The sequence below is a fragment of the Bos indicus genome, chromosome 4 (genome assembly GCF_029378745.1).
Source record: "Bos indicus isolate NIAB-ARS_2022 breed Sahiwal x Tharparkar chromosome 4, NIAB-ARS_B.indTharparkar_mat_pri_1.0, whole genome shotgun sequence".
Lineage (NCBI taxonomy): Eukaryota > Metazoa > Chordata > Mammalia > Artiodactyla > Bovidae > Bos > Bos indicus.
The window spans coordinates 114748805-114773182 of NC_091763.1; the positions used below are offsets into that span (position 1 = coordinate 114748805).

The following is a 24378-nucleotide window of genomic DNA, read 5'->3' on the forward strand; positions in this document are numbered from 1 at the left end:
ATAATGTAAAATAAAAAACTTATTATATAAAATATATTTTATATAATATAAAATATATAAATATATAAAATATATATAAATATATAAATATATAATATAAAATAAATATAATATAAAAATACTCATGCACCCACACACCGACTTTATCAGTTCTTACCATTTTACCCCATATTTACTTTAGATATTTTAAAAAAGAAAATAGATACAGCCGAGGGCTGTGTATTTCCCTTGCTGCACACACACAGAGAATAAGATAACCATTAGTCTGAATCTGTATGTGATTCTTCCATACATATTTTTGCTGAAGCTGAAACTCCAACACTTTGGTCACCTGTGTGAAGAACTGACTCATTGGAAAAGACCCTGATGCTGGGAGGGACTGAAGGCAGAAGGGGGTAACAGAGGGCAGATGGTGGGATGCCATCACTAACTCAGTGAACATGAGTTTGAGCAAACTCTGGGAGGCAGAGGAGGACAGAGGAGCCTGGCGTGCTGCAGTCCAGGGGGTTGCAGACAGCTGGACGCGACCTATTGACTGCACAACGACAGCAACACAACCACGAATCTACTCTCTATGTCTGTGAATGTGTTTCTGTTTCATAGGTAAGTTCACTTGTGTTGCATTTAGGTTCCACACCTAAGTGATAGCGTATGGTACTTGTCTTTTACGTCTGGCTTACTTCACACGGTGTGGTAATCTCCAACTCCATCCGTGTTGCTGCAAATGGCGTTATTTCATTCCCTTATAAGCCTGAATAGTACTCCATTGTGTTAATTATAGGCATCACATCTTCTTTATCCACGCATCTGTCGATGGACACTTAGGCTGCTTCCATGTCTTGGCTGTTGTGAGCAGTGCTGTTGTGAACACAGGCATGCACGTGTCTTTCTGAACTAGAGTTTCATCGTTTCTGGATATGCCCAGAAGTGGCGCTTCTGGATCATGTGGTAACTCTATTTTTAGTTTTTTAAGGGACCTCCATGCTGTTTTCCACAGGGGCAGCACCAACTTACATTCCCACCAAGAGTGCAGGAGGGCTCCTTTCTCCCCACACCTTCTCCAGCATTTGGTATCTGTAGACTTTTTAGTGATGTCCATTCTGACTGGAGCGAGGTGACACCTCCTTGTAGTTCTGATTTGCATTTTTCTAATAATTAACTAGCTCATCTGTCTTTCTTGTACTGGCCATCCTTATGGGTGTGAAGGATCATATACGCTTTGCAAATAATTTCTTCCATTCTGTGGGCTGTCTTTTCACTATCTTGAAGGTGGCCTTTGAAGCAGAAAGTCTTAGAATTTGACAGAGTCCATAGATTTTAATACAGATATTCAGAGTACCAAGTAGTCCTCTTCTGCATGTTGATTCCCATCTGGGATTTTTTAAAAACTGAAGTAGAGTTGACTTATAATGTTTCAGGTGTGCAGTAAAGTGGTTCAGTTATATATATAAATATACTAATATAATACATGTACCCCTATATTCATAGCAGCACTATTTACAACAGGGAAGACATGGAACTAACAGAAAAACAGAAACAAAAGTCAGGTGGAAGAAAAGAGGAAAAGGAAGTGTGTTTTCTAGCTGTTCTCTGCCCAGCCCCCAAAGGAGCTCTGAATTGCTTCTGAGCTCCTACAGAGCTGCCTGTGCTGTGTAGGTCTGACCCAGTCCTTTGGGGCACGTGGCTCTGTGCATTTCTAATAAAACTTCCTCCTTTTATTTTTAAGTCAGAGTGGGAGTTAAGTAATCCAAAAACCACCACAGCCTGACATGCTTTATATTGGACATCTCCTTGAATTAAAGGTGAAAAGCGCTAGGGTGTTTCCTTGCTTTTGTTTTTACTAAACAACAATATGTTTTACAACAATATGTGGGCTATTTTATTAGAGTCGTTACTGTTTACTTAAGAAGAAAATGATGTCCAAAATAGAGCAATCAAAGCAAACCAGAAGTGAAAGTTAGCAAGTGTTACAGGAAGTCGACAGGAAGCAGAATGTGTGGTGTGGAAAAGAAACCCCTTTTTAAAAATAGCACATGAAGAGCTCAGTGGTGAGGGCATTGTTTTCTTAGCAGGAGTCACAGGATGGAAGACACCTCTCTGTGTGCCCGTGTCCTAATCTCTTATTCTTAGGGCCCACCCACAAGACCTCATTTTACCTTATTCACCTCTTTCAAGGCCCAGTCTCCAAACAGTCACATTCTGAAATACAAGGGATTAGGACTCCAACATACGAATGCGAGGCAGGGACACAATTCAACCCACAATCCGATCAGATGATATGTGGACAATGATGTCAGCAACTAAGGTCAGGAGGGAAAACACTCTTGGCCTCTCCTCTCCCTCTAGTCCCTGTACTACTTTTAAAACAACATATTTATTTATGTGGCTGCATTAATAACTAACCAAGTCTTGGATGCGGCATGTGGGACTTAGTTCCCCAAGCAGAGATTGAAGCTGGGACCCCTGCATTGGGAGCTCAGGCTCTTAGCCACCGGACCAGCAGGGAAGTCCCTCCATTATAGTATTTTTACCTACTGCTTACCCTCCTGATATTCTCCTCAAAGTTCCCTCCATGGTGATTGTCCTTAAGACCTACTTAAACCAGCTTCAAAGGAGGGGTGTGAGGAAAGCATACAGTGTTATTTACCGACTATTCCTCAGATGGATGCACCTCCCAACCCAGGAAAGAAGGGGGCCACCCCACACCTTGGATTCTTTTTTTTTAAATTATTTTTACTGATGTCTAGTTGATTTACACTGTTGCTTTAATTTCTGCTGTACAGCAATTTTTAATTTATTTCTAACTGAAGTATAGTTGATTGGGGGAGGGGGTCGCAAGAGTCGGACTCGACAAAACGATAGTCGATTTAAAATGCTGCAAACCTTGGATTCTTCAGCATCCTTTCCCTGCAGGTGTAGAAGTGGGTGGCTTCCTCTTCAAACTGTGTGTGCAAGCTCAGTCGCTAAGTCATGTGAGTCTTTGTGACCCCATGGACTGTAGCCCACCAGGCTCCTCTGTCCCTGGGATTTCTCAGGCCAGAATACTAGAGTGGGTTGCCATTTCCTTCTCCAGGGGATCTTCCTGGCCCCGGGATGAAATCTGCGTCTCCTGCATCAGCACGCGGATTCTCTACCACTGCACCACCTGGAAGCCCCTTCACTTCCACTTCAAATCACACTGATGTTTTCTGGATTCCCAGCAGAATTCCTAGCTGTGTGCTAGAGTCCAAGACACAAAAATGAGGTGACTTCCCTGGTGGTCCAGTGTTTAAGACTCTGAGCTTCCAATGTGAGGGTGTGGGTCCGATCCCTGGTCTGGGAACTAAGATCCCACATGCGCCACAGTGTGGCCAGAAAAAAAAAAAAATCAAAGACAAACAAGAAACCGTCCCTCCTCTCCTGGAGCTCACAAACCTCGTAGGAAGGAACCACCAGCAGTTACTATTAGTTTGCAGTAAGCCGACAGCAATCATCCCCAAGATAATAGCTCAACCAAACTTCATGTCAGAACATTACCAAGTTTCCCTGGAAAGACTGTCCTTCAGTGTTTTTCCGTGACTCTCCATGATGGTTCACTGGTTCCCCTGTTGTGGATTTTCTTCAAATTACAATGTGCCTCCTCCTCCTCCAAATACTTCACTTTGTAGGCCTTCAGCATTACCCATCCCCTTTAGAGATCAGACAGCCAGGCTCAGAGACGTTATATCAGCATTTTTCAAACTGAACAGAATCATATAATTGTTCACTGACTCTGAAGATGGTTTCTTAGATGAAGAAATTTTTTTCTCAAATTAAGTCTTAAGTGTAAGCTGAATATGTCAATCAGATAAAGGCATAGATGTTCTGGTCAAGGAAAGAATACTGTCCACCCCAGGAACTCACACCCACTCCCAGGATTAAGCAGCACCCAGGAAAAGTCCCAGGGGGACCCAGAGAGGGTCAGAATGTAGCCTCTTGCTGGGTGGCCATTGGCTAAGCAAAAACTTATTGTTGTTTAGTGGCTAAGTCATGTTCAACTCTTTGCGACTCCATGGACTGTAGCCCGCCAGCCTCCTCTGTCCATGTGATTTCCCACACAAGAATACCAGAGTGGGTTGCCCTCTCCTTCTCCAGGGGATTTTCCCCACCCAGGGATCAAACGCTCATCTCTTATGTCTCCTGCATTGGCAGGTGGGTTCTTCACCTCTCGTGTCACCTGGGAAGCCCAGAGATGGAAGAGACAAGGGTTCAGTCCCTGGGTTGGGAAGATCCCCTGGAGGAGGGCATGGCAACCCACTCCAGTGTTCTTGCCTGGAGAATTTCATGGACAGAGGAGCCTGGTGGGCTACGGTCCATAGGGTCACAAAGAGTAGGACACGACCTAAGCAACTTAGCATCCACTGTGTCCTATCACTTCGTGTTATGTACGTGGGATTCTCCCTCTTCTGTGGCTCTGTGGCTCAGTCATTTCACTGCTGCTGTGCATTCCATTATATGGAGAGGCACAGTTTATTCATTCTCCTACTGATGACATTTGAGTCCTTTCCAGTTGGGGGCGATTATAAATAAAAGCTTACTTTTTAATATTAATATTATGATAAAAGGACCTTTTGTTTGAGCCTGTCTAAAGGAGATTCCAAGTTATGCTTGAAGGTCATTATTGGTATCAAAATCTCAACTCACCTCTTTCCTCTCATGTACCAGCAGGTGTCTGGTCCCAGGAAAAACACTGAGTCAGCCTCCTGAATTCGGGGGAGGGTCAGGTCTACCCAGACTTATTAAGAGACAAGAAATTTCACAAGTGTTTGGCTGAACTCATGTACTAATGTCTAAAGTTGAGCAATAGAGTAAGAAATAAAAAGGCAGCCAAGTAACTCTTTGGCTCATCTTTAAGTCTCTTGAGATGTTCTGAAGGCGTCTTCATTTTTTTAAAGTTTATTTCAGAAAAGCCAAAAATGAGGCTTGCCCTAGAGAAGGCTAGTATTTCGTCTTGGCTGAAGCAAGGACTTTCCTATTTCCTCAGCAGAAGAGCAAGGGTTCTGAGACTATCCGGAAAGACCCTTCCAGTTTTGGAATTCCTGGATCCTGCCCACTGATTGGAGCTCCCAGGCAGGGGCCCCTGGGGCTGGTGAGCTCCTGTATGATGTCACAGGGCTTTGTGAGGCAGCCTGGGGCAGCCTGTGTTTTGAGCCCCGCCATGCAGGCAGGGTACCCGGCACAATCAAGTAATTTGCTCAGAATCCAGGCGCCACTGAGTCAGCCATTCAGGAGGAAATTCCATCTTTGAGATCATTTGTTGAGCATAGAGTCCTGCCCAAATCTTCCTATGACCCAACTTGGAGAATACATCGACTCCATAGCAGCCAGTGTTTGTCTCAGCGGTAGGTGGCTGGGGTCCATATGCTGAAAAGTGGGAAGATGCGGAGTGGGTGTCCTTCCACATAGAAAAAGTGAGCGCAGTGCATCAAACCTCTGAATCTTGAATAGGACCCTGGCTCTGGGGATCAAGATTAAGAAGGTCAGATTTTTCAGGCTGGGTTATGCCACCCGAGAGGCTTACTGGGCATCGTAATAACCTTAGTTCTTGAAAATCAGGGCCAGTTCGCATTGTATATCACAAAGATACACCTTTTGTACTTCTTAAGATTTATATTAAATTAATGTACTACTTATTCAAAAAGCAAAATAGATAAAAAAAAAAAAAAACTCTTCCTAGTATCAGAACCAATCAATCCTAAAGGTAATCAACCCTGAATACTTACTGGAAGGACTGATGCTGAAGCTGAAGCTCCAATACTTTGGCCACTTGATGAGAGGAGCTGACTCACTGGAAAAGGCCTTTTATTGGGGTTCAGTCACAGTTGTGTCCAGCTCTTTGTGACCCCATGGACTTATGCAGCCCAACTCTTTGCGACCCAATGGACTGCAGATCACCGGGCTTCCCTGTCCTTCACCACTTCCCAGAGCTTGCTCAAACCCATTTCCACTGAGTAAGTGATGCCATCCAGCCATCTTGTCCTCTGTCATCCCCTTCTCCTGCCTTCCATCTTTCCCTCATCAGGGAAAGGATCTTGTGCAAAGATCGCTATTAAGACTTGAGAGTCCCTTGGACTGCAAGGAGATCCAACCGGTCCGTTCTAAAAGAGATCAGCCCTGGGTGTTCTTTGTTTTTATATATATATATATATATATAAGCTTTTTTTTAATATATATATAAAAGCTATGCTAAAGAGATAACGTCTTTGGAAGGAATGATGCTAAAGCTGAAACTCCAGTACTTTGGCCACCTCATGTGAAGAGTTGACTCATTGGAAAAGACTCTGATGCTGGGAGGGATTGGGGGCAGGAGGAGAAAGGGACGACAGAGGATGAGATGGCTGGATGGCATCACTGACTCGATGGACGTGAGTCTGAGTGAACTCCGGGAGTTGGTGATGGATAGGGAGGCCTGGCATGCTGCGACTCATGGGGTTGCAAAGAGTCGGACACGACTGAGTGACTGAACTGAACTGAGGAAAGCAAAGGATTACAAATACTGATTATTTGCAGAAAAAAATTAGTTATGACATTACGTAAAGCATGGTCATGTTTTCCTGGCTTAGAGACTTACATTTTAAAACTCAGTGACCATAAACACAGATGTAGTTTAGGGCTTTGGTTTCTTGGTGTGTGTGTGTGCATGTGTGCATGTGTTAGTGATTTTTAGCAGCATTCTTTTCTGTTTTACTGCATTCTTTTCATTAACTCAGGGTTTTTTTTAATGTATTTAAAATTTTACTTGCTATACATACAAATTATCTTTGAAGTATGTTTTAACAAATTAATTCTGTATTTTTCCAGCACGTAAGGTTTAGTGAAGAAAATAATTGAACATGATTTCCTTCTGAGACAGCAGAGTTGAAAAGCCAATCACAGACCTATCTCTTGGTAGGAGACGTATTCTGTGTTTTGCGGGAGTGTGGGGGAAGGTGCTGAGGTGGGGAGGATGGGAGACGAGGTCTGTGTTCCTCTGCTTTAAGAAAATCTAATGTAGGATAATCTATGTTAGTAAAATAAGAAGTCTGGAGGGAGAGAGATTTTTATGTGGTCACATCTAAAGAAAACTTTCCCCAAGTGTTCTTTTTATATGTGTATTTTTTCATTTTGTATTGGAGTATAGGGAAGCCCTGGTGGCTCAGCAGTAAATGCCAATGCAGGAGACATGGGTTCAGTCCCTGGGCTGGGAAGAGCCCCTGGAGAAGGGCATGGCTACCCACTCCTGTATTCTTGCCTGGAGACTCCCATGAACAGAGGAGTTTGGTGGGCTACAGTCCGTGGGGTCACACAGAGTCGGACACGACTGAGCAACAAAACAGCAACAAACAGCTGATTCACAACACTGTGCTGCTGCTGCTAAGCTCCTTCCGTCGCGTCCGACTCTGTGCGACCCCATGGACGGCAGCCCACCAGTTAGCTTCAGGTGTACAGCAATGTGATTCAGTTACGCATACACATATCTGTTCTTTCCCATTTTTTCTTAGTATGGTAGAATTCCAGAGAATATCAATTTATTGTTCAGTAATACTTTTATCACATGAATTCATGTGTATATTTTGTATATTAAATTTGGAGGCCTCCCTTCACTATTTTCTCCTTTAACTAGTTTCTAATTGCTTTCGGGTTTTGGAGAACCTCAAAACAGAAGTCTCTTAAAATGACATTTAATAGGATGATGTTCAAACAGCTTCATTCTCTTTCCAGTTCCTTTAATCCGCCCATTTTCCCTCATTAGAAGTTATCTTCTTCTCTTACACATTGGATATTTCTTCTTTTTATAATTACTTAACTTATTTGGTTGCTCTGGGACTTTGTTGGTTGCATGTAGGCTTTCTCTAGTCGCATTGCCCAAGCTTCTCGTTGCGGTGGCTTCTCTTGGTGCAAAGCACAGGCTTTAGGCACGTGGGCTTCAGTACTTGCAACATGTGGGCTCAGTAGCTGTGTCTAGTAGGTTGAGTTACTCCTTGGCATGTGGGATATTCCAGGACCAAGGATTGAACCCATGTCCCCTGCATCCTCAGGCAGATTCTTATCCACTGTACCACCAAGGAAATCCTGATACTTCTTTCCTTAATCAAGTATTTCATTTTTAAAGGGATTATTCATTCAATCAGCAAACCTTTACTGTGTGACCAAGATCTTGGTGAGGGTGTTAGGTCCTCTGTCCTGGGAGAATGCTCCTGTGTTAGTAAACTACCAAATCCAGCTTTACACACCTGCTCCCTTTACCCAGCATCCTCAGGACTCCACCCAGACACAGGCCCTGACTCCACTGGTGGTGATGCCTGGGCCCTGAAGATCTCAGGAACAGATGCTCCTCCCTGGGGGTGGGTCTTGCACTTTCCCAGCCAAGCTATGATGTGGCTTGGCCCTTGTTACTGATCCTGTGGCCAGGAGTGGACTTGAGACCGAGATTTAAAGTGGCTGCAGCATTCCACAGTCCCATCAGTGGGGTCCACACTGCTCTTTGCCCACCTTCTTTCCACCTTGGGATGTTGCTTGTTTTTATCAATACATTTCTAATGGTCTGATTGGGGCTTCCCTGGTATCTCAGCTGGTAAAGAATCTACTTACAATGCAGGAGACCCTGGTTTGATTCCTGGGTTGGGAAGATCTCCTGGAGAAGGGATAGGCTATCCACTCCAATATTCTTGGGCTTCCCTGGTGGCTCAGATGGTAAAGAAACTGCCTGCAATGCGGGAGACCCAGGTTCAATCCCTGGGTCAAGAATATCACCTGGAGAAGGGCATGGCAACCCACTCCAGTGTCCTTGCCTGGAGAATCCCCATGGACAGAGGGCCTGGTGGGTGGCAGTCCGTGGGGTCACACAGACTACGCGACTAAGCAACAGCAAGCAACAGTCTGACTAGTGTCAGATCCGCTTTTTTAAAACAAAGACCTATGCTATCACTCCTACATGGGCTGAGCATGCGAGGGATGAAACACCCTTCTTTCACATTTTTTCCTTTAGTTTTATCTCAGGAGTTTGGGTCGATGACTTTAAATGATATTGTATGTTTTATAAGCATGTTATACATTAGACTTTAAAAAAATCTTATGAGGGGACTTCCCTGGGGATCTGCACTCCCAATGCAGGGGGCCTGGGTTTGATCCCTGGTCAGGGAACTAGACCCCACATGCTGTTACTAAGAGCCCACACTCGACATGAAGATCCTGAATGGCACAACTACAGCCCAGCAGAAGTCTTATGAATATGGAGTTTTAAGAGTTTTTTTTCCTAAGGGCACACTTTATCTTATCAAAGTATGGGATAAGCACTGGTGTCAAAATGATCCTGTTTTAAAAACACTGTAAATTGAATTTAAGCCAAGTAGATGATCTCCAAACCATCAAAATATCTAATACAGCTTCTCGTAAATCCTTCCGGTTTAGGAAATATTAAAACGGACCTTCAAAAATGCTAGGTTTACAATGAGAAATGTTATAATTCAGTGTTTACTCTGTGCCTCCTTGACATTCGGCATCTGGATAGCCGTCTTTAATATTTATCTTCACTACAATCATGTGAAGAAGCAAGAGAAGATCCAGGAGAAAGGAAATCCATTAATTTGGTCCCTTGGAGAAAAACTGCAAAGCAAACCTGACTCAGTGCACTTACCGAGAGCTTACAACGTGAGAGTGGAAAGGGCTAGTGAAGATGAACCCGCAGAACCCAAGTTGTTGTTAAGTTCAGGTAAGTATTTTGATTTCCTCTGTTAGCCATGGTAAGGGGAAAATATACCATAAATTGAATATTGGGAAGAGGAAGAGACTGTCCTTTTTAGAGCAATGCAATTTTAAATTATGAAGTATTTCATATATGTTCATATATATATATATATACCCACCGAGAGAAAATAACACAAACAGGCTTGTATGTATTTGCCTCATAAACGTGAGAATTTTAAAGTAATTTGCTATATTTGCTTCAGATAGCTTTCTGTGTTTCTAAGAAATAAATTTTAATAGGTACAGTAAAAACTTCACCCCCATTCTTCCTCCTCCCTGGATATCTTCCTCATTTTCTTTAAGCAAAGTATAGCATGTGTTTGAAGTGTATTTGTAGCTGTTCTAGAGTGAATTCCAATGCCACTATGAATATTCACATATAAGTCTTTGTATAAAAATATTCTGTTTCTCTTAGGTAAATACCTCGGTACAGGATGGATGGTTCATATGGAAGCTGTATGCTTAACTTTTTCTAAATCCGGCTTATACATCTGGAAGTTCTCAGTTCCCATACTGTTGAAGCCTAGCTTGAAGGACTTTGAGCATTACCTTGCTAGCATGTGAAGTCAGGGCAATTGTACAGTAGTTTGAACATTCTTTGGCATTGCCCTTCTTTGGGATTGGAATGAAAACTGATCTTTTCCAGTCCTGTGAACACTGCTGAGTTTTCCAAATTTGCTGACAAATTGAGTGCAGCACTTTCACAGCATCATCTTTTAGGATTTGAAATAGCTCAACTGGAATTCTATCACCTCCACTAGCTTTCTTCGTAGTGATGCTTCCTGAGGCCCCCTTGACTTCACACTCAGGATGTCTGGCTCTTGGTGAGTGACCGCAGGACAGTGGTTGTCCAGATCTTCAAGACCTTTTTTGTATAGTTTTTCTGTGTATTCTTGCCACCTCTTCTTAATCTCTTCTGCTTCAGTTAGGTCCATACCATTTCTGTCCTTTATTGTGTCCACCTTTGCATGAAATGTTACCTTGCTATCTCAAATTTTCTAGAAGAGATCTCTAGTCTTTCCCATTCTATTGTTCTCTATTTCTTTGCATTGTTCACTTAAGAAGACTTTCTTATCTCTCCTTGCTATTCTCTGGAACTCTGTATTCGGTTGGGTATATCTTTCCCTGTCTCCCTTGCCTTTCACTTCTCTTCTTTTCTCAGCTAAATTTGTAAAGCTTCCTCAGACAACTGCTTCACCTTCTTGCATTTCTTTGGGATGGTTTTGGTCAATACCTCCTGTACAGTGTTACAAACCTCAGTCCATAGTTCTTCAGGCACTCTACCATATCTAATCACTGGACTCGGTCACTTCCACTATAATTACAAGGGATTTGATTTAGATCATACCTGAATGGCCTAGTGGTTTTCCCTACTTTCTTCAACTTAAGCCTGAACTTTGCAATAAGGAGCTCATGATCTAAGCCACAGTCAACTCCAGGTCTTGCGTGATCTGAACCCCTGCCATTCATTGGATCATAGAGAAATCAAGGGAATTCCAGAGAAACTTATGCTTCATTAACTACACTAAAGACATTGACTGTATGGATCACAAGAATCAGTGGAAAATTCTTAAAGGGGTGGAATATCAGACTACCTTACCTGTCTCCTGAGAAACATGTATGCAAGTCAAGAAACAACAGTTAGGACTGGACATGGAACAATGGACTGGTTCAAAATTGTGAAAGGAGTACGTCAAGGCTGTATATTGTCACCCTACTTATGTAACTTATATGCAAAGTACATCATGAGAAATGCTGGTCTGGATGACTCATAGCTGGAATCAAGATTGCCAGGAGAAATATCAACAACCTCAGATATGCAGATGATACCACTCCAATGGCAGAAAGCAAAGAGGGACTAAAGGGCCTCTTGATGAGGGTGAAAGAGGAGAGTGAAAAAGCTGGCTTAAAACTCAACAGTCAAAAACCTAAGATCATGGCATCTGGTCCCATCACTTCATGGCAAAGAGAAGGGGAAAAAGTAGAAGCAGTGACAGATTTTGTTTTCTTGAACTCCAAAATCAGTGTGGACGGTTGACTACAGCCACGAAATTAAAAGACACTTGTTCCTTGGAAGAAAAACTATGACAAACCTGGACAGTGTATTAAAAAGCAGAGACATCACTTTGCCAACAAAGGTTCATATAGTCAAAGCTATGCTTTTTCCAGTAGTCATGTACAGATGTCAGAGTTGGATTATAAAGAAGGCTGGGTGCCAAAGAATTGATGCTTTCAAATTGTGGTGCTGGAGAAGACTCTTGAGAGTCCCTTGGACTGCAAGGAGATCAAACCAGTCAATCCTAAAAGAAATCAGTCCTGAATAGTCATTGGAAGGACTGATGCTGAAGGTAGAGCTCCAATGCTTTGGCCACCTGATGTAAAGAACTGACTCACTGGAAAAGACCCTGATGCTGGGAAAGATTGAAGGCAGGAGGAGAAGGGGATGGCAGAGGATGAGATGGTTGGATGGCATCATTGACTCAATGGACATGAGTTTGAGCAAGCTCCGGGAGATAATGAAGGACAGGGAAGCCTGGCTGCTGCAGTCTGTGGGGTTGCAAAGAGTCGTACATGACTTAGAAACCGAACCACAACAAAATGCTCAACTTTAAAGAAAATGACAAACTGTGTTCCAAAGTAAGGATGCCAATATCTGTTCCCTTCAGCAGTGGAGGAGAATCCATCTTCTCCAGACTGGTCAACACCTGACATGGTCAGATATTTAGAGTTTAGCCATTATGATGGGTGAGAAATGGTAGGTATCAGTGTAGCCTTAATGTGCATTTTCCTATGACTAAGGATTTTTGAGCACCTTTTCATGTGGTTAATGACCACACATCTTCTTTTATAGGGTGCTTCTCCAAGTCTTCTATCCATCGTTTTATTTATTTATGGCTGTGCTGGTCTTTGTTGCTGCGTGGGCTTTTCTCTAGTTGAGGCGAGTGGGGGACACTCTCTAGCGGTGTGTGGGCTTCTCTTATCTCAGAGCACGGGCTCTAGGAGCTAGGACTTCAGTAGTTTCGGCACTTAGGCTTAGTTGCTCTCAGGCATGTGATATCTTCCCTGATCAGGGATCAAACCTGTGTCTCCTGCATTGGCAGGCGGATTCTTTACCACTGAACCACCAGGGAAGCCCCTGTCCATTTTTAAATTGGGATGTTAGTCTTCTGATTTCTAAGACTTTAAAGATTGGGATTTCTAAGACTTAAAAGATATATTCTAGTTTCAAATCCTTTAATACGTGAGTTGCAAATGTTTTGCACAAGTCTGTGCCTTCTCTTTTCATTCTTTTTAAAATTGAGATGTAATTGGTATATAACATTGACCTTGTTTTAAGTGTACAACAATGATTTTATATATGTATACATTACACCAGCTTCCCCAGGGGGTTAGCCGTAACAAATCCGCCTGCAATGCAAGAGAGGTGGGTTCTATCCCTGAGTTGGGAAGATCCCCTGGAGGAGGGCATGAAACCTACTCCGGTATTCTTACCTGGAGACTCTCATGGACAGAGAAGCCTGGTGGGCTACATACAGTCCATAGGGTCGCAAAGATTAGACAGGACTGAAGGGACTGAGCAGGCACATACGCACGCATGTATTGCAAATCAGTTCAGTTCAGTTCAGTCGCTCAGTCGTGTCTGACTCTTTGCGACCCCATGAACTGCAGCACACCAGGCCTCCTTGTCCATCACCAGCTCCCGGAGTCCACCCAAACCCATGTGCATCGAGTCAATGATGCCATCCAACCATCTCATCCTCTGTCGTCCCCTTCTCCTCCTGCCCTCAATCTTTCCCAGCATCAGGGTCTTTTCCAATGAGTCAGCTCTTCATATCAGGTGGCCAAAGTATTGGAGTTTCAGCTTCAACATTAATCCTTCCAGTGAACACCCAGGACTGATCTCCTTCAGAATGGACTGGTTGGATCTCCTTGCAGTCCAAGCGACTCTCAAGAGTCTTCTCCAACACCACAGTTCAAAAGCATAAATTCTCCGGCACTCAGCTTTCTTCACAGTCCAACTCTCACACCCATACATGACCACTGGAAAAACCATAGCCTTGACTAGATGGACTTTTTTTGGCAAAGTAATATCTCTGCTTTTTAATGTGCTATCTAGGTTGGTCATAACTTAGTAATCACAATAAATTTCATTAACATCCATCATCACACATAGTTAAATATTTTTTGTGTGATGATAACTCTTAGCAACTTTCAAGTGTACGATACAGTATATAATACAGTATGTTAACTGTAGTTGCCACGCTGTACATTTTTGTTTTCTTTCGAAGGGTTTTATTCAAGAAGCATTATAAAATAAAAGGTGCCTTTTATTCAATAAGCCAAGTGGCACAGTGGGAAAGAATTCGTCTGCCAAAACAGGAGACACAAAAGACGCAGGTTCAATCTCTGGGTCAGGAAGATCCCCTGGAGTAGGAAATGGCAACACACTCCAGGCTTCTTGCCTCAAAAATTACAAGGACAGAGGAGCCTGGTGGGCCACAGGCCGTGGGGTCACAAAGAGTCAGACATCTCTGAACACAGCACATATTCCAGAAGCAAAATTTACTTCTCCCTAGTGAGGAGGAGAGCCTGATTTCAATTCTTTTAGGTTTCTTTGAGGTTTGTTTTATGATCCAGGATATGGTCTATCTTGGTGAATGCTCCATGGATACTTGAAAAAAAAATTGTATTCTGATATTGTTAGGTGATGTGCTTCATATATATATAATCTCAATTAGATCCGGTTGGTTGATTGTATTGTTCAGTTCTTCTGTACCCTTGCTGCGTTTCTGGCTGGTAGTTCTGACAGTTGTTAAGAGTGGATGTTGAAGACCCCGATTATAATAATTGTGGGTTTGTCTGTTTCTACTTTCAACTCTATTGGGCTTTGTTTCATGTATTTTGTGGCTGGTTTTTGGCATGCGTCTATTTAGGGTCATTATGTATTATTCCCTGGAGAAGGAAATGGCAACCCACTCCAGTATTCTTGCCTGGAAATTCCACGGACAGAAGAGTCTGGCGGGCTGCAGTCCATGGGGTCGAATAGAGTTGGATTCTATTGAGCAACTGTGCACGCATATGTATTGCTGGGAGCCACAGGGGGCGCTGTGGTTCTCCCGTTGGTGCTGGTTCGACTAGAGTGGCTGTTGCCAAAAGTTTTCTGTGGTTTTGTTTGTCCGCTTTCCTGGCCCTGTGGCTAGGTGCAACAGGCTTATCTGGGAGCTTCTTTTGTCTATGCCTATTAGTGGTTCCACTTGCAGGTTTTGACAGCACCCTGTCTGAGAAGGGGATGACAGAGGATGAGATGGTTGGATGGCATCACCGGCCCAATGGACATGAATTTGAGTAAACTCCGGGAGATGGTGATGGACAGGGAGGTCTGGCGTGCTGCAGTCCATGGGTCGCAAAGAGTCAGACATGACTGAGCGACTGAACTGAACTGAACTGAAGTCTGGGACTTACGGGAGGCAACAAAGAAATCAGGAGCCCACTGTGTCCTTCCCCCGGTCCTGAGGCCCCTAGCCAATCTGCCCCCTTACCTCCATGTTTCAGAGAACCCCCACAATTATCTGCTGTGTCATGCCGAGGATTTTTTTAGGTGTAAGAAAGAGGACCTAAAAGAAATGGGGTTACTGCTTTTTGATGGGAACCCGCTTTATAAGCAATATAGAATTTATATCAGTTTTGGAAAACATTCCTCAGGCAATGGAAAAGACAGTTCATTCTCCCATAAACAGAGCACAATATAAATCTACTAAGAAAACGTAACTAATTGCATTATTCAAGTTTCTGACTTTTTCTCTGATTCGCAGTTGTTCTTAAAAAATTCCGTTTCTGTTTATTTGTGGCAGTATATATTGATATATTTAAATTTTTTTCTTTAAGTATTTTGTTGCAGCATTATTTGATGTCTACAAGCTCATGACTATTAAATCTTTATTGTAACTTATTGTAAGTATAAAATGACTTTCTGGGTTGTCCTTCCAGTGAATTCTATACTTTAAAAAATATTTTGACTCCTGTATTCTTTGACCATTCTTCCACTTTTAACCATTTTAGTTCATCTTACTTATCTTTTATGGTTACATTTTGGTTTTTATTACCATCTAAGAGTTTTTATCTTTTTTTTTTTTTTTTGAGTTTTTATCTTTTAATGGGAAATTCCCCTGGAGAAGGAAACGGTGACCCACTCCAGTACTCTTGCCTAGAAAATTCCATGGATGGAGAAGCCTGGTGGGCTACAGTCCATGGGGTCGCAAAAAGTCAGATATGACGGAGTGACTTCACTTTCTTTCACTTTATGCCAACTTTATTTATTGTTACGACTAATGCTTTCCTGGTGACTTAGTTGGTAAAGTCTACGTGCAATGGGGGAGACCCAGGTTCAATCCCTGTGTTGGGAAGATCCCCTGGAGAAGGCAATGGCATCCCACTCCAGTATTCTTGCCTGGAGAATTCCATGGACAGAGCAGCCTGGTGGGCTGCAGTCCGTGGGGTCACAAAGAGTCAGACTCGACCGAGGGACTAACACTGCCGCACACTGATGTGTTGGCTGTCCTCCGTCATCTTGTTGTATCCTCTCAGAGTTTGGGAAGAGGGACTTAAGCTCTCGCCTTCCCTAAAGCCCTCAGTCAATATAGCTTCGCAGGACAGTTTTGAATCATGATGTGACCAAGGAGGCTGAGCACATACTTCTCTGGAGAGACTGAATGACTGAGTGTAACTCATTGTTCAGGTTTGCTAAGGGCTCTGCTCTGCTGTGTGTGAATCCTTTGATTTTAACCTTGTCATCCGGGCATAGTTTAGGTTCCACAAAAACTACTCTGACATGTTATAAAAGGAGTGAATTCAGGATATCTTTGTTATTGTCCTTTATCAACGTGACGGTGGTAAACCTATACTTATGTGACTTAACACCTTTTCTTTCAGGTGAGAATTTTAACTATTCAATCCCAGAAGTTATTCATGGATATTCAACATATGGATTTAATTCCATTATCAGTAAAAACTTGGGCCACTACAGAAACGTGCCAGATACCAGGAATGTCATGTATGTTCCCTCTGATATTTTTTTTTACATATTACATATTCGTTTCAGATATACAACATAATGATTTGATATTTGTACATATTGCAAAATGATCATCACAGTAAGTCTAAGTAACACTGATCACCATACACAGGGGCTTCCCCAGTGGCTCAGTGGTAAAGAATCCACCTGCAATGCAGGAGACACTGGTTTGATCCCTGGGTCAGGAAGATCCCCTGGAGAAAGGCACGACAACCCACTCCAGTACTCTTGCCTGGAAAATTCCATGGACAGAGGAGCCTGGTGGGCTACAGTCCACAGAGTTGAAAAGAGTCAGACTGGACTGAAGGGACTGAGCCCAGCACAGGAGCACCATACATAGATACAATTTTTTTTTCCTTGTGATGAGAACTTTTAAGATCCTCTTTTCTAGTAACTTTCAAATACGGGATACAGTGTTTTCAGCTACAGTTGCCATGTTGTACGTTACATCCCCATGACATTTATTTTACAACGGAATTTTGTGCTTTTCTTATCTCCTTCACCTACCTCTGGCAACCACCAGTCTGTTCTTTGTATCTATGAACTTGTTTTTTGGGGGAGAGGTACTGTTTTTTGTTCCTTTGTTTTAGATTCTACGCATATGTGGGATTTGCCTTTCTCCTACTTGTTTCACTTAGCAAAATGCCCTCAACAACATGGTCCATTCATGTTGTTGCAAATGGCAAGATTTCCTCCTTTTTAATGGATGAATTTTATAGATAGATATAGATCATATTTTCTTTATCCATTCACCACTCATAAACACTTAGGTTGATTCCATGTCTTGGCTCTTGTAAATAATCCTGTAATGAACAAGGGGGGTGCCTATATCTTTTTGAGTTAGTGCTTTAGTTTTCTTCAGATAAATACCCAAAAGAGAAATTTCTGGCTCATATGGCAGTTCTATTTTTAGTCTTTTGAGGAACTTCCAATACTGGTTTTCTATAGTAGTTGCACCAATTTACATTCCCACCAATGGCATACAAGGATTCCCTTTTCTCCACGTCCCGCCAACACTTGCTACTTCTTGGCTGTTTGATAAGCGCCTTTCATGCAGGTATGAAGTGGTATGTCACTGTGGTTTTGATTTACGTTTTCCTGATTGTTTGTGATGTTCAGCATCTTTTCATGCGCCTGTTGCCCATCTATATGTCTTCTTTGGGGAAAAAAAAAAAATGTCTCTTCCGATCCTCTGCCCATTTTTAAATCCGATTGGTTTGTTTTTTCACTATTAAGTTGTGTGACTTCTTTACATATGTTAGATATTAACACCTTATCAGATATATGACTTGCAAGTATTTCCTCCTGTTCAGTAGGTTGCCTTTTTGTTTTCTTGAAGGTTTCCTTTGCTGTGCAGAAGCTTTTTGGGTTGATATAGTCCCACTTGGTTATTTTTGCTTTTGCTGTCACATCCAGAAAAATTCAAGACTGATGTCAAAGAGCTTACTGCCTATCTTTTCTTCTAGGAGATTAACAGTTTCAGGTCTTATATTCATTTAATTCATTTCTAATTAACTTGAGGATATGGTATAAGATAGAGATCCAATTTCCTTCTTTGCATGTGGCTGTTCAGTTTTTCCAATTATTGAAGAGACTTTTTCCCACATTTTATATTCTTGGCTCATTGGAGCTCATTGTAATGTAAATTAATCGACCATATGTGTGGGTTTATTTCCGGACTTTCCACTCTGTTCCACTGATCTGTGTGTTGGTTTTTTATGCCAGCACCATACTGTTTTGATTACTGTAGCAATCTACAGAGTTTCCAATTCCTCCACCTTTTTGCCAGCTCTTGGTGTGAACAGTCTTTTTAATTTTGGCCGTTCGAATGACTGTGTAGTGGGATCTCAGTCACTCAGTCAGTTCAGTCGCTCAGTCATATCTGACTCTTTGCCACCCCATGAATCGCAGCATGCCAGGCCTCCCTGTCCATCACCAACTCCCAGAGTTCACTCAGACTCACGTCCATCGAGTCACTGATGCCATCCAGCCATCTCATCCTCTGTCATCCCCTTCTCCTCCTGCCCCCAATCCCTCCAGCATCAGAGTCTTTTCCAGTGAATCAACTCTTCGCATGAGGTGGCCAAAGTACTGCAGTTTCAGCTTTAGCATCATTCCTTCGAAAGAAATCCCAGGGCTGATCTCCTTCAGAATGGACTGGTTGGATCTCCTTGCAGTCCAAGGAACTCTCAAGAGTCTTCTCCAACACCACAGTTCAAAAGCATCAATTCTTCAGTGCTCAGCTTTCTTTTAGTCCAACTCTCACATCCATACATGGCCACTGGAAAAACCATAGCCTTGACTAGACAGACCTTTGTTGGCAAAGTAATGTCTCTGCTTTTGAATATGCTATCTAGGTTGGTCATAACTTTCCTTCCAAGGAGTAAGCGTCTTTTAATTTCATGGCTGCAGTCACCATCTGCAGTGTTCAATTTGCATTTTCCTGATATCTAATGATATTGTGCATCTATTTATGTATTTACTTGCTATCTGTGTATCTTCTTTATATTTTGCCCATTTTAAATTTAAACTTCAAATATTTTTCCTGTTTTGAAATTGGATTATTTCTTTTCTTATTATTGAGTTTGGGGAAATTTTTATATATTTAGGTGTAAGACCTTTATCATATATATAATTACAAATATTTTCTCTTAGCCCATGGTTTGTTTTTTCATTCTCTCAATAGTTAGTGCTTTTTAAAAAACAAAAGTTTTTAGTTTTAATGGAGTTCAATATTTTTATAATTTGTTTCTGCTTAGCACAGGATCACAAAAATTTATTCATTGGATTTTCTCCGAAGATGTTCATGACATCTGCACTTTTACTTCTTACTTTTCAATTTGTCTTAACTTATCACACTGGCTAAAATCTCTAGTACAGTGTTGAATAGAAGGGGTGATATTGGACAACCTTGCTGTGTTCTTGATCTTAACACTCCGTTTTTCACCAGTAAGTATGATGTTATCTTTAGGCTTCTCATAGAGGTTCTTTTTCAGGTAGCAGAAATTCTCTTCTATTCCTAGTTTGTTGAGAGTTTTTTATCAGATGGATATTGGATTTTGTTACATCCTTTTCTGTGCATTGAGATGTGTGTATCTTTAGCTTGTAAAGATGGTAAGTTATGTTGATTTTCTAACATTAAACAGAGGTTACATTTATGGGATATCCCCTACTTGGTCATGATGCCTTATCCTTTTTATATATTATGGCATTTGATTCTGCTGAAATTCCAAAATTTTGTTTGGACTTTTATATCAGTGTTTGTAAGAGCACTATTGAATCTCCTTGTCTGGTTTTATCATCAGAGTGTTGTTGGCCTTGTAGAATGAGTTGGGAATTATTTTTTTAGGATTTAATTTTTTAATGTTTGTGATTGACTTCTACTAAAGACCTTTGATTACACTAAAGACATTTCTTTCTGTTCCTTGACTTGAAATTTTCTCCTTTATTTATTAACGTTCATTTTTCCTTTCCTTTCTTTAATAACAGTTCTTCTCATGGGTGCGTCAGAATAATGCCAGAGGATTCTGGAGGAGCAACAGAATTGCTCTGTTGGTAGCAAAGTCCACTTCTGGCATGTTCAATGACTGGCCAAAGCTATGTCAATTGAGAGTGGGTTTATTTTGACTTAGGATTTTATTCTAACCAGAAATGACTGCTGCTGCTGCTGCTAAGTCGATTCAGTCTTGCGACCCCATAGACGATAGCCCACCAGGCTCCCCCATCCCTGGGATTTTCCAGGCAAGAACACTGGAGTGGGTTGCCATTTCCTTCTCCAATGCATGAAAGTGAAAAGTGAAAGTGAAGTTGCTCAGTCGGTCCGACTCTTAACAACCCCATGGACTACAGCCTACCAGGCTCCTCCTTCCATGGGATTTTCCAGGCAAGAGTACTGGAGTGGGGTGCCATTGCCTTCTCCGAAATGATTGCTAAATTCTATCAAATAATTTCTTAGCATGATCACTATGGCTTTCCTCCATCAAATTATTGATAACTTATGTTGAGCCATCCTTACATTCCTGAAATAAACTAACCTTCAGTTCAGTTCAGTCACTCAGTCGTGTCCGACTCTTTGCGACCCCATGAATCACAGCACGCCAGGCCTCCCTGTCCATCACCAACTCCTGGAGTTCACCCAAACTCATGTCCATCGAGTCAGTGATGCCATCTAGCCATCTCATCCTCTGTCATCCCCTTCTCCTCCTGCCCCCAATCCCTCCCAGCATCAGAGTCTTTTCCAATGAGTCAACTCTTTGCATGAAGTGGCCAAAGTACTGGAGTTTCAGCTTCAGCATCAGTCCTTTCAATGAACACCCAGGACTGATCTCCTTTAGGATGGACTGGTTGGATATACTATTTTTCTAAAATGCTGTTTTATTTGATCTGCTAATATTTTGTCTAATTGTTTTGACCTGTATAAATTAGATTAGTTTGTATCAGTTGAAGTCTACAATTTCTCTGCGAAGAATTTAAAATTTTGTGTCCTTGGAGATGTGAGCAGTCATATAATGCATAGTAGCACTGGCTAGTCAGGGCTTCCCCGGTGGCGCTAGTGGTAAAGAGCCCACCTGCCCGTGCAGGAGGTGGAAGAGATGAGGGTTCAACCCCTGGGTCGAGAAGATTCCCTGGAGGAAGGCATGGCAACCCACTCCAGAATTCTTGCCTGGAGAATCCTGTGAACAGAGCAGCCTGGTGGGCTACAGTCCATGTGGCAGCAAAGAGTTGGACATGAATGAAGTGACTTGGTACCCAAGCACTGACTTGTCTAAAGAAACTTTCCTGTAATTGTATGTGGTGATTTCATTTCAGCAAAACACAACCCGAAAGTAAAATTAGTTTAATTGTAATTTAACTGAATTTTAGCTGTGATTTTACTAAATTTTACAGTTTTATTTATGGTTATGTAAGAGCTTATAAGAGGCTCCCCAGGTGGTGCCAGTGGCAAAGAATTCACCTGCAATGCAGGAGACACAAGAGATGCAAGTTCAATCTCTGGGTTAGAAAGATCCCCTGGAGAAGGAAATGGCAACCTACTCCAGTATACTTGCCTGGAGAATTCTATGGACGAAGGAGCCTGGAGGGCTATAGTCCACGGGTGACAAAGAGTCGGACCTGACTGAGCACGCACCACCACCACCACCTCCAAGAGCTTACAAACACAAGATTGACTTTCGTTTGCATATGCATATTTGGGAAACATTAAGGTAACTGAAATCAGCCCTGGAGGGTTGACAGTTTTTTTCTTCTGAGCCTCTGCAAGACTCAAGTTTAAGAAACTCTGCTTTGTTTTTCTTCTTTGAGTTACTGTCATCACATTTTTGTATCAAATTTACACTAGTTCCATAAAATGGATTTGTATGTTTTGTCTATATCTCTATGCTCTAACATCATTGAAATAGTATCACTGTGTATTTCTTATTTTGAAACAGAACTTGTCTGGTAATTATGAATCACTGCTCCATTTTCTGCTGTCAGACATGGAAACGGTTTAGTTTTTTTCTAAGGTTATTTATTGTTCTGCTCAGGCTTTCTATTTCTAGGGTCTATTCAGAACTATCTATTTTAATAAAAATCTACTTCATCTACTTTCAAATCTGTTGGCTTAAAGTCACACATCCTGTTTTCATAATTCTCTTTCACCTTTCCTGGTACCTTGCCTTCATTCTCATTCTTATTTTTGTACATTTTTCTTCTCGATTTCAAAAGCTTGGTAGAAATGGATATATATTAGTCATCTTTCAGAAAACTAACTTTTGCTTTGATTTATCAATTTTACTTTTTTTGTCTTCTAACTCATTAGTTTCTAGTTGCCTTTATGGGGTTGTTTCTTCTTTCTTTTGATGTATTTTTGTGGTCTTTTTGCCCTTCTATAAGGTTAAAATAGTTTATTTCATCTCTTCCTTAGATGATAATACGTTTGTAAGTATTCATTTTATTCTGATTAGGATTTAGCTATGTACATTAGGGTTTTTTTTAAGCAGTTCTTTATTTAAAAATTTATATTTGGCTGTGCTGGGTCTTTGTTGCTGCGTGTGCTTTCCCTGGCTGTGGCGGACAGGGGCTACTCTCTAGTCATGGAGGATGAGCTTCTCACTGTGGTGGCTTCTCTTGTTGCAGAGCACGGGCTCTAGGTGCTCAGCCTCCCATGGTTGCGGCTTGCAGGCTCTGAGCACAGGCCCCGTAGTTGAGGCTCATGGGCTTTGTTGCTCCCCAGCATGGGCATTGTCCCAGACCAAGGATCAAAACCATGTCTCCTGCAACGGCTGGCAGATTCTTCACCACTGAGTCACCAGGGAAGCCCTATACATTAGGTTTTAACATGCTGTGTTTTCAGGTTTACCAATCTCTAAATTGTTATTGTTGTTCAGTCACTAAGTTGTGTTCAACTTTTTGCAACCCCGTGGGCTGCAGCACACCAGGCTTCCCTCACTATGCTCCAGAGTTGCTCAAATTCACGTCCATTGAGTCCGTGACGCTATCTAATCATCTCACCCTTTGCTGCCCCCTTCTCCTTTTGCCTTCAGTCTTTCTCAGCATCTTTTCCAATGAGTCAGCTCTTCCCATCAGGTGGCCCAAGTATTGGACCCTCAGCTTCAGCATCGATCCTTCTAATAATATTCAGGGTTGGTTTCCTTTAGGATTGACTGATTTGATCTCCTTGCAGTCCAAGGGACTCTCAAGAATCCTCTCCAGCACCAGTTTAAAAAGCATCAATTCTTTGGCCCTCAGCCTTCTTTACGGTCCAGCTCTCCCATCTGTACATGACTACTGGAAAAACCATAGCTTTGACTAGATGGACCTTTGTCGGCAAAGTGATATGTCTGCTTTTTTAATATGCTGTCTAGGTTTGTCATAGCACTTCTTCCTAAATAATTTGCATTTTATTTCTCTTTGATCCAAGACTTATTTAGAAAAGTGGGTTTTATATAAGATTGGATTTAGTCAAGTTCCCCCCCACCTCCCCGCCATGGCCATAATTTAACAGTTTGCTGCTGCTGCTGCTGCTAAGTTGCTTCAGTCGTGTCCAACTCTGTGCGATCCCATAGACGGCATCCCACCAGGCTCCCCCGTCCCTGGGATTCTCCAGGCAAGAACACTGGAGTGGGTTGCCATTTCCTTCTTCAATGCATGAAAGTGAGAAGTGAGAGTGAAGTTGCTCAGTCGTGTCTGACTCTTAGCGACCCCATGGACTGCAGCCTACCAGGCTCCTCCATCCATGGGATTTTTCAGGCAAGAGTATTGGAGTGGGGTGCCAGTGCCTCCTCCAATTTAACAGTTCAGACAAGTTAATAACTGTTTACAGAATAGTTTATCAGTCACCTATCAAGATGTTTTTTCTAACATGCTTACAGGGTTGTCATTTTGTGTATTTGTCTGCTAGACCCTTCCGACTCAGACTGTGGTCTGAGGACCAGTAGCACTGGGAGCCCCTAGAAGCGTGTCAGCCCCCCTGAATGCCAGGCCCGAGCCCAGACGTACTTCATCAGAACATGCATCTGGAAAGAAGCTCAGGAATGTTTCTGCACATTAAAGTGCAGCATTCTTCAGCTGGGTTGGTGGGG

The 24378-nt window shown here is 42.2% G+C and overlaps 1 protein-coding gene across 1 annotated transcript in view; it reads left to right on the top strand.

The window, feature by feature from the left end:
* Positions 1 to 5128: 5128 nt before the first annotated feature.
* GALNTL5 (polypeptide N-acetylgalactosaminyltransferase like 5) overlaps positions 5129 to 24378 on the top strand; it is a 56165-nt gene continuing 36915 nt past the window's right edge. Inside the window, exons 1-4 of the mRNA XM_070788451.1 lie at positions 5129 to 5360; positions 6820 to 6906; positions 9409 to 9709; positions 16675 to 16795. Coding sequence (XP_070644552.1) covers positions 9448 to 9709; positions 16675 to 16795 — 383 coding nt within the window. The 5' untranslated portion in view covers positions 5129 to 5360; positions 6820 to 6906; positions 9409 to 9447. The remainder of the gene's footprint in view (positions 5361 to 6819; positions 6907 to 9408; positions 9710 to 16674; positions 16796 to 24378) is intronic.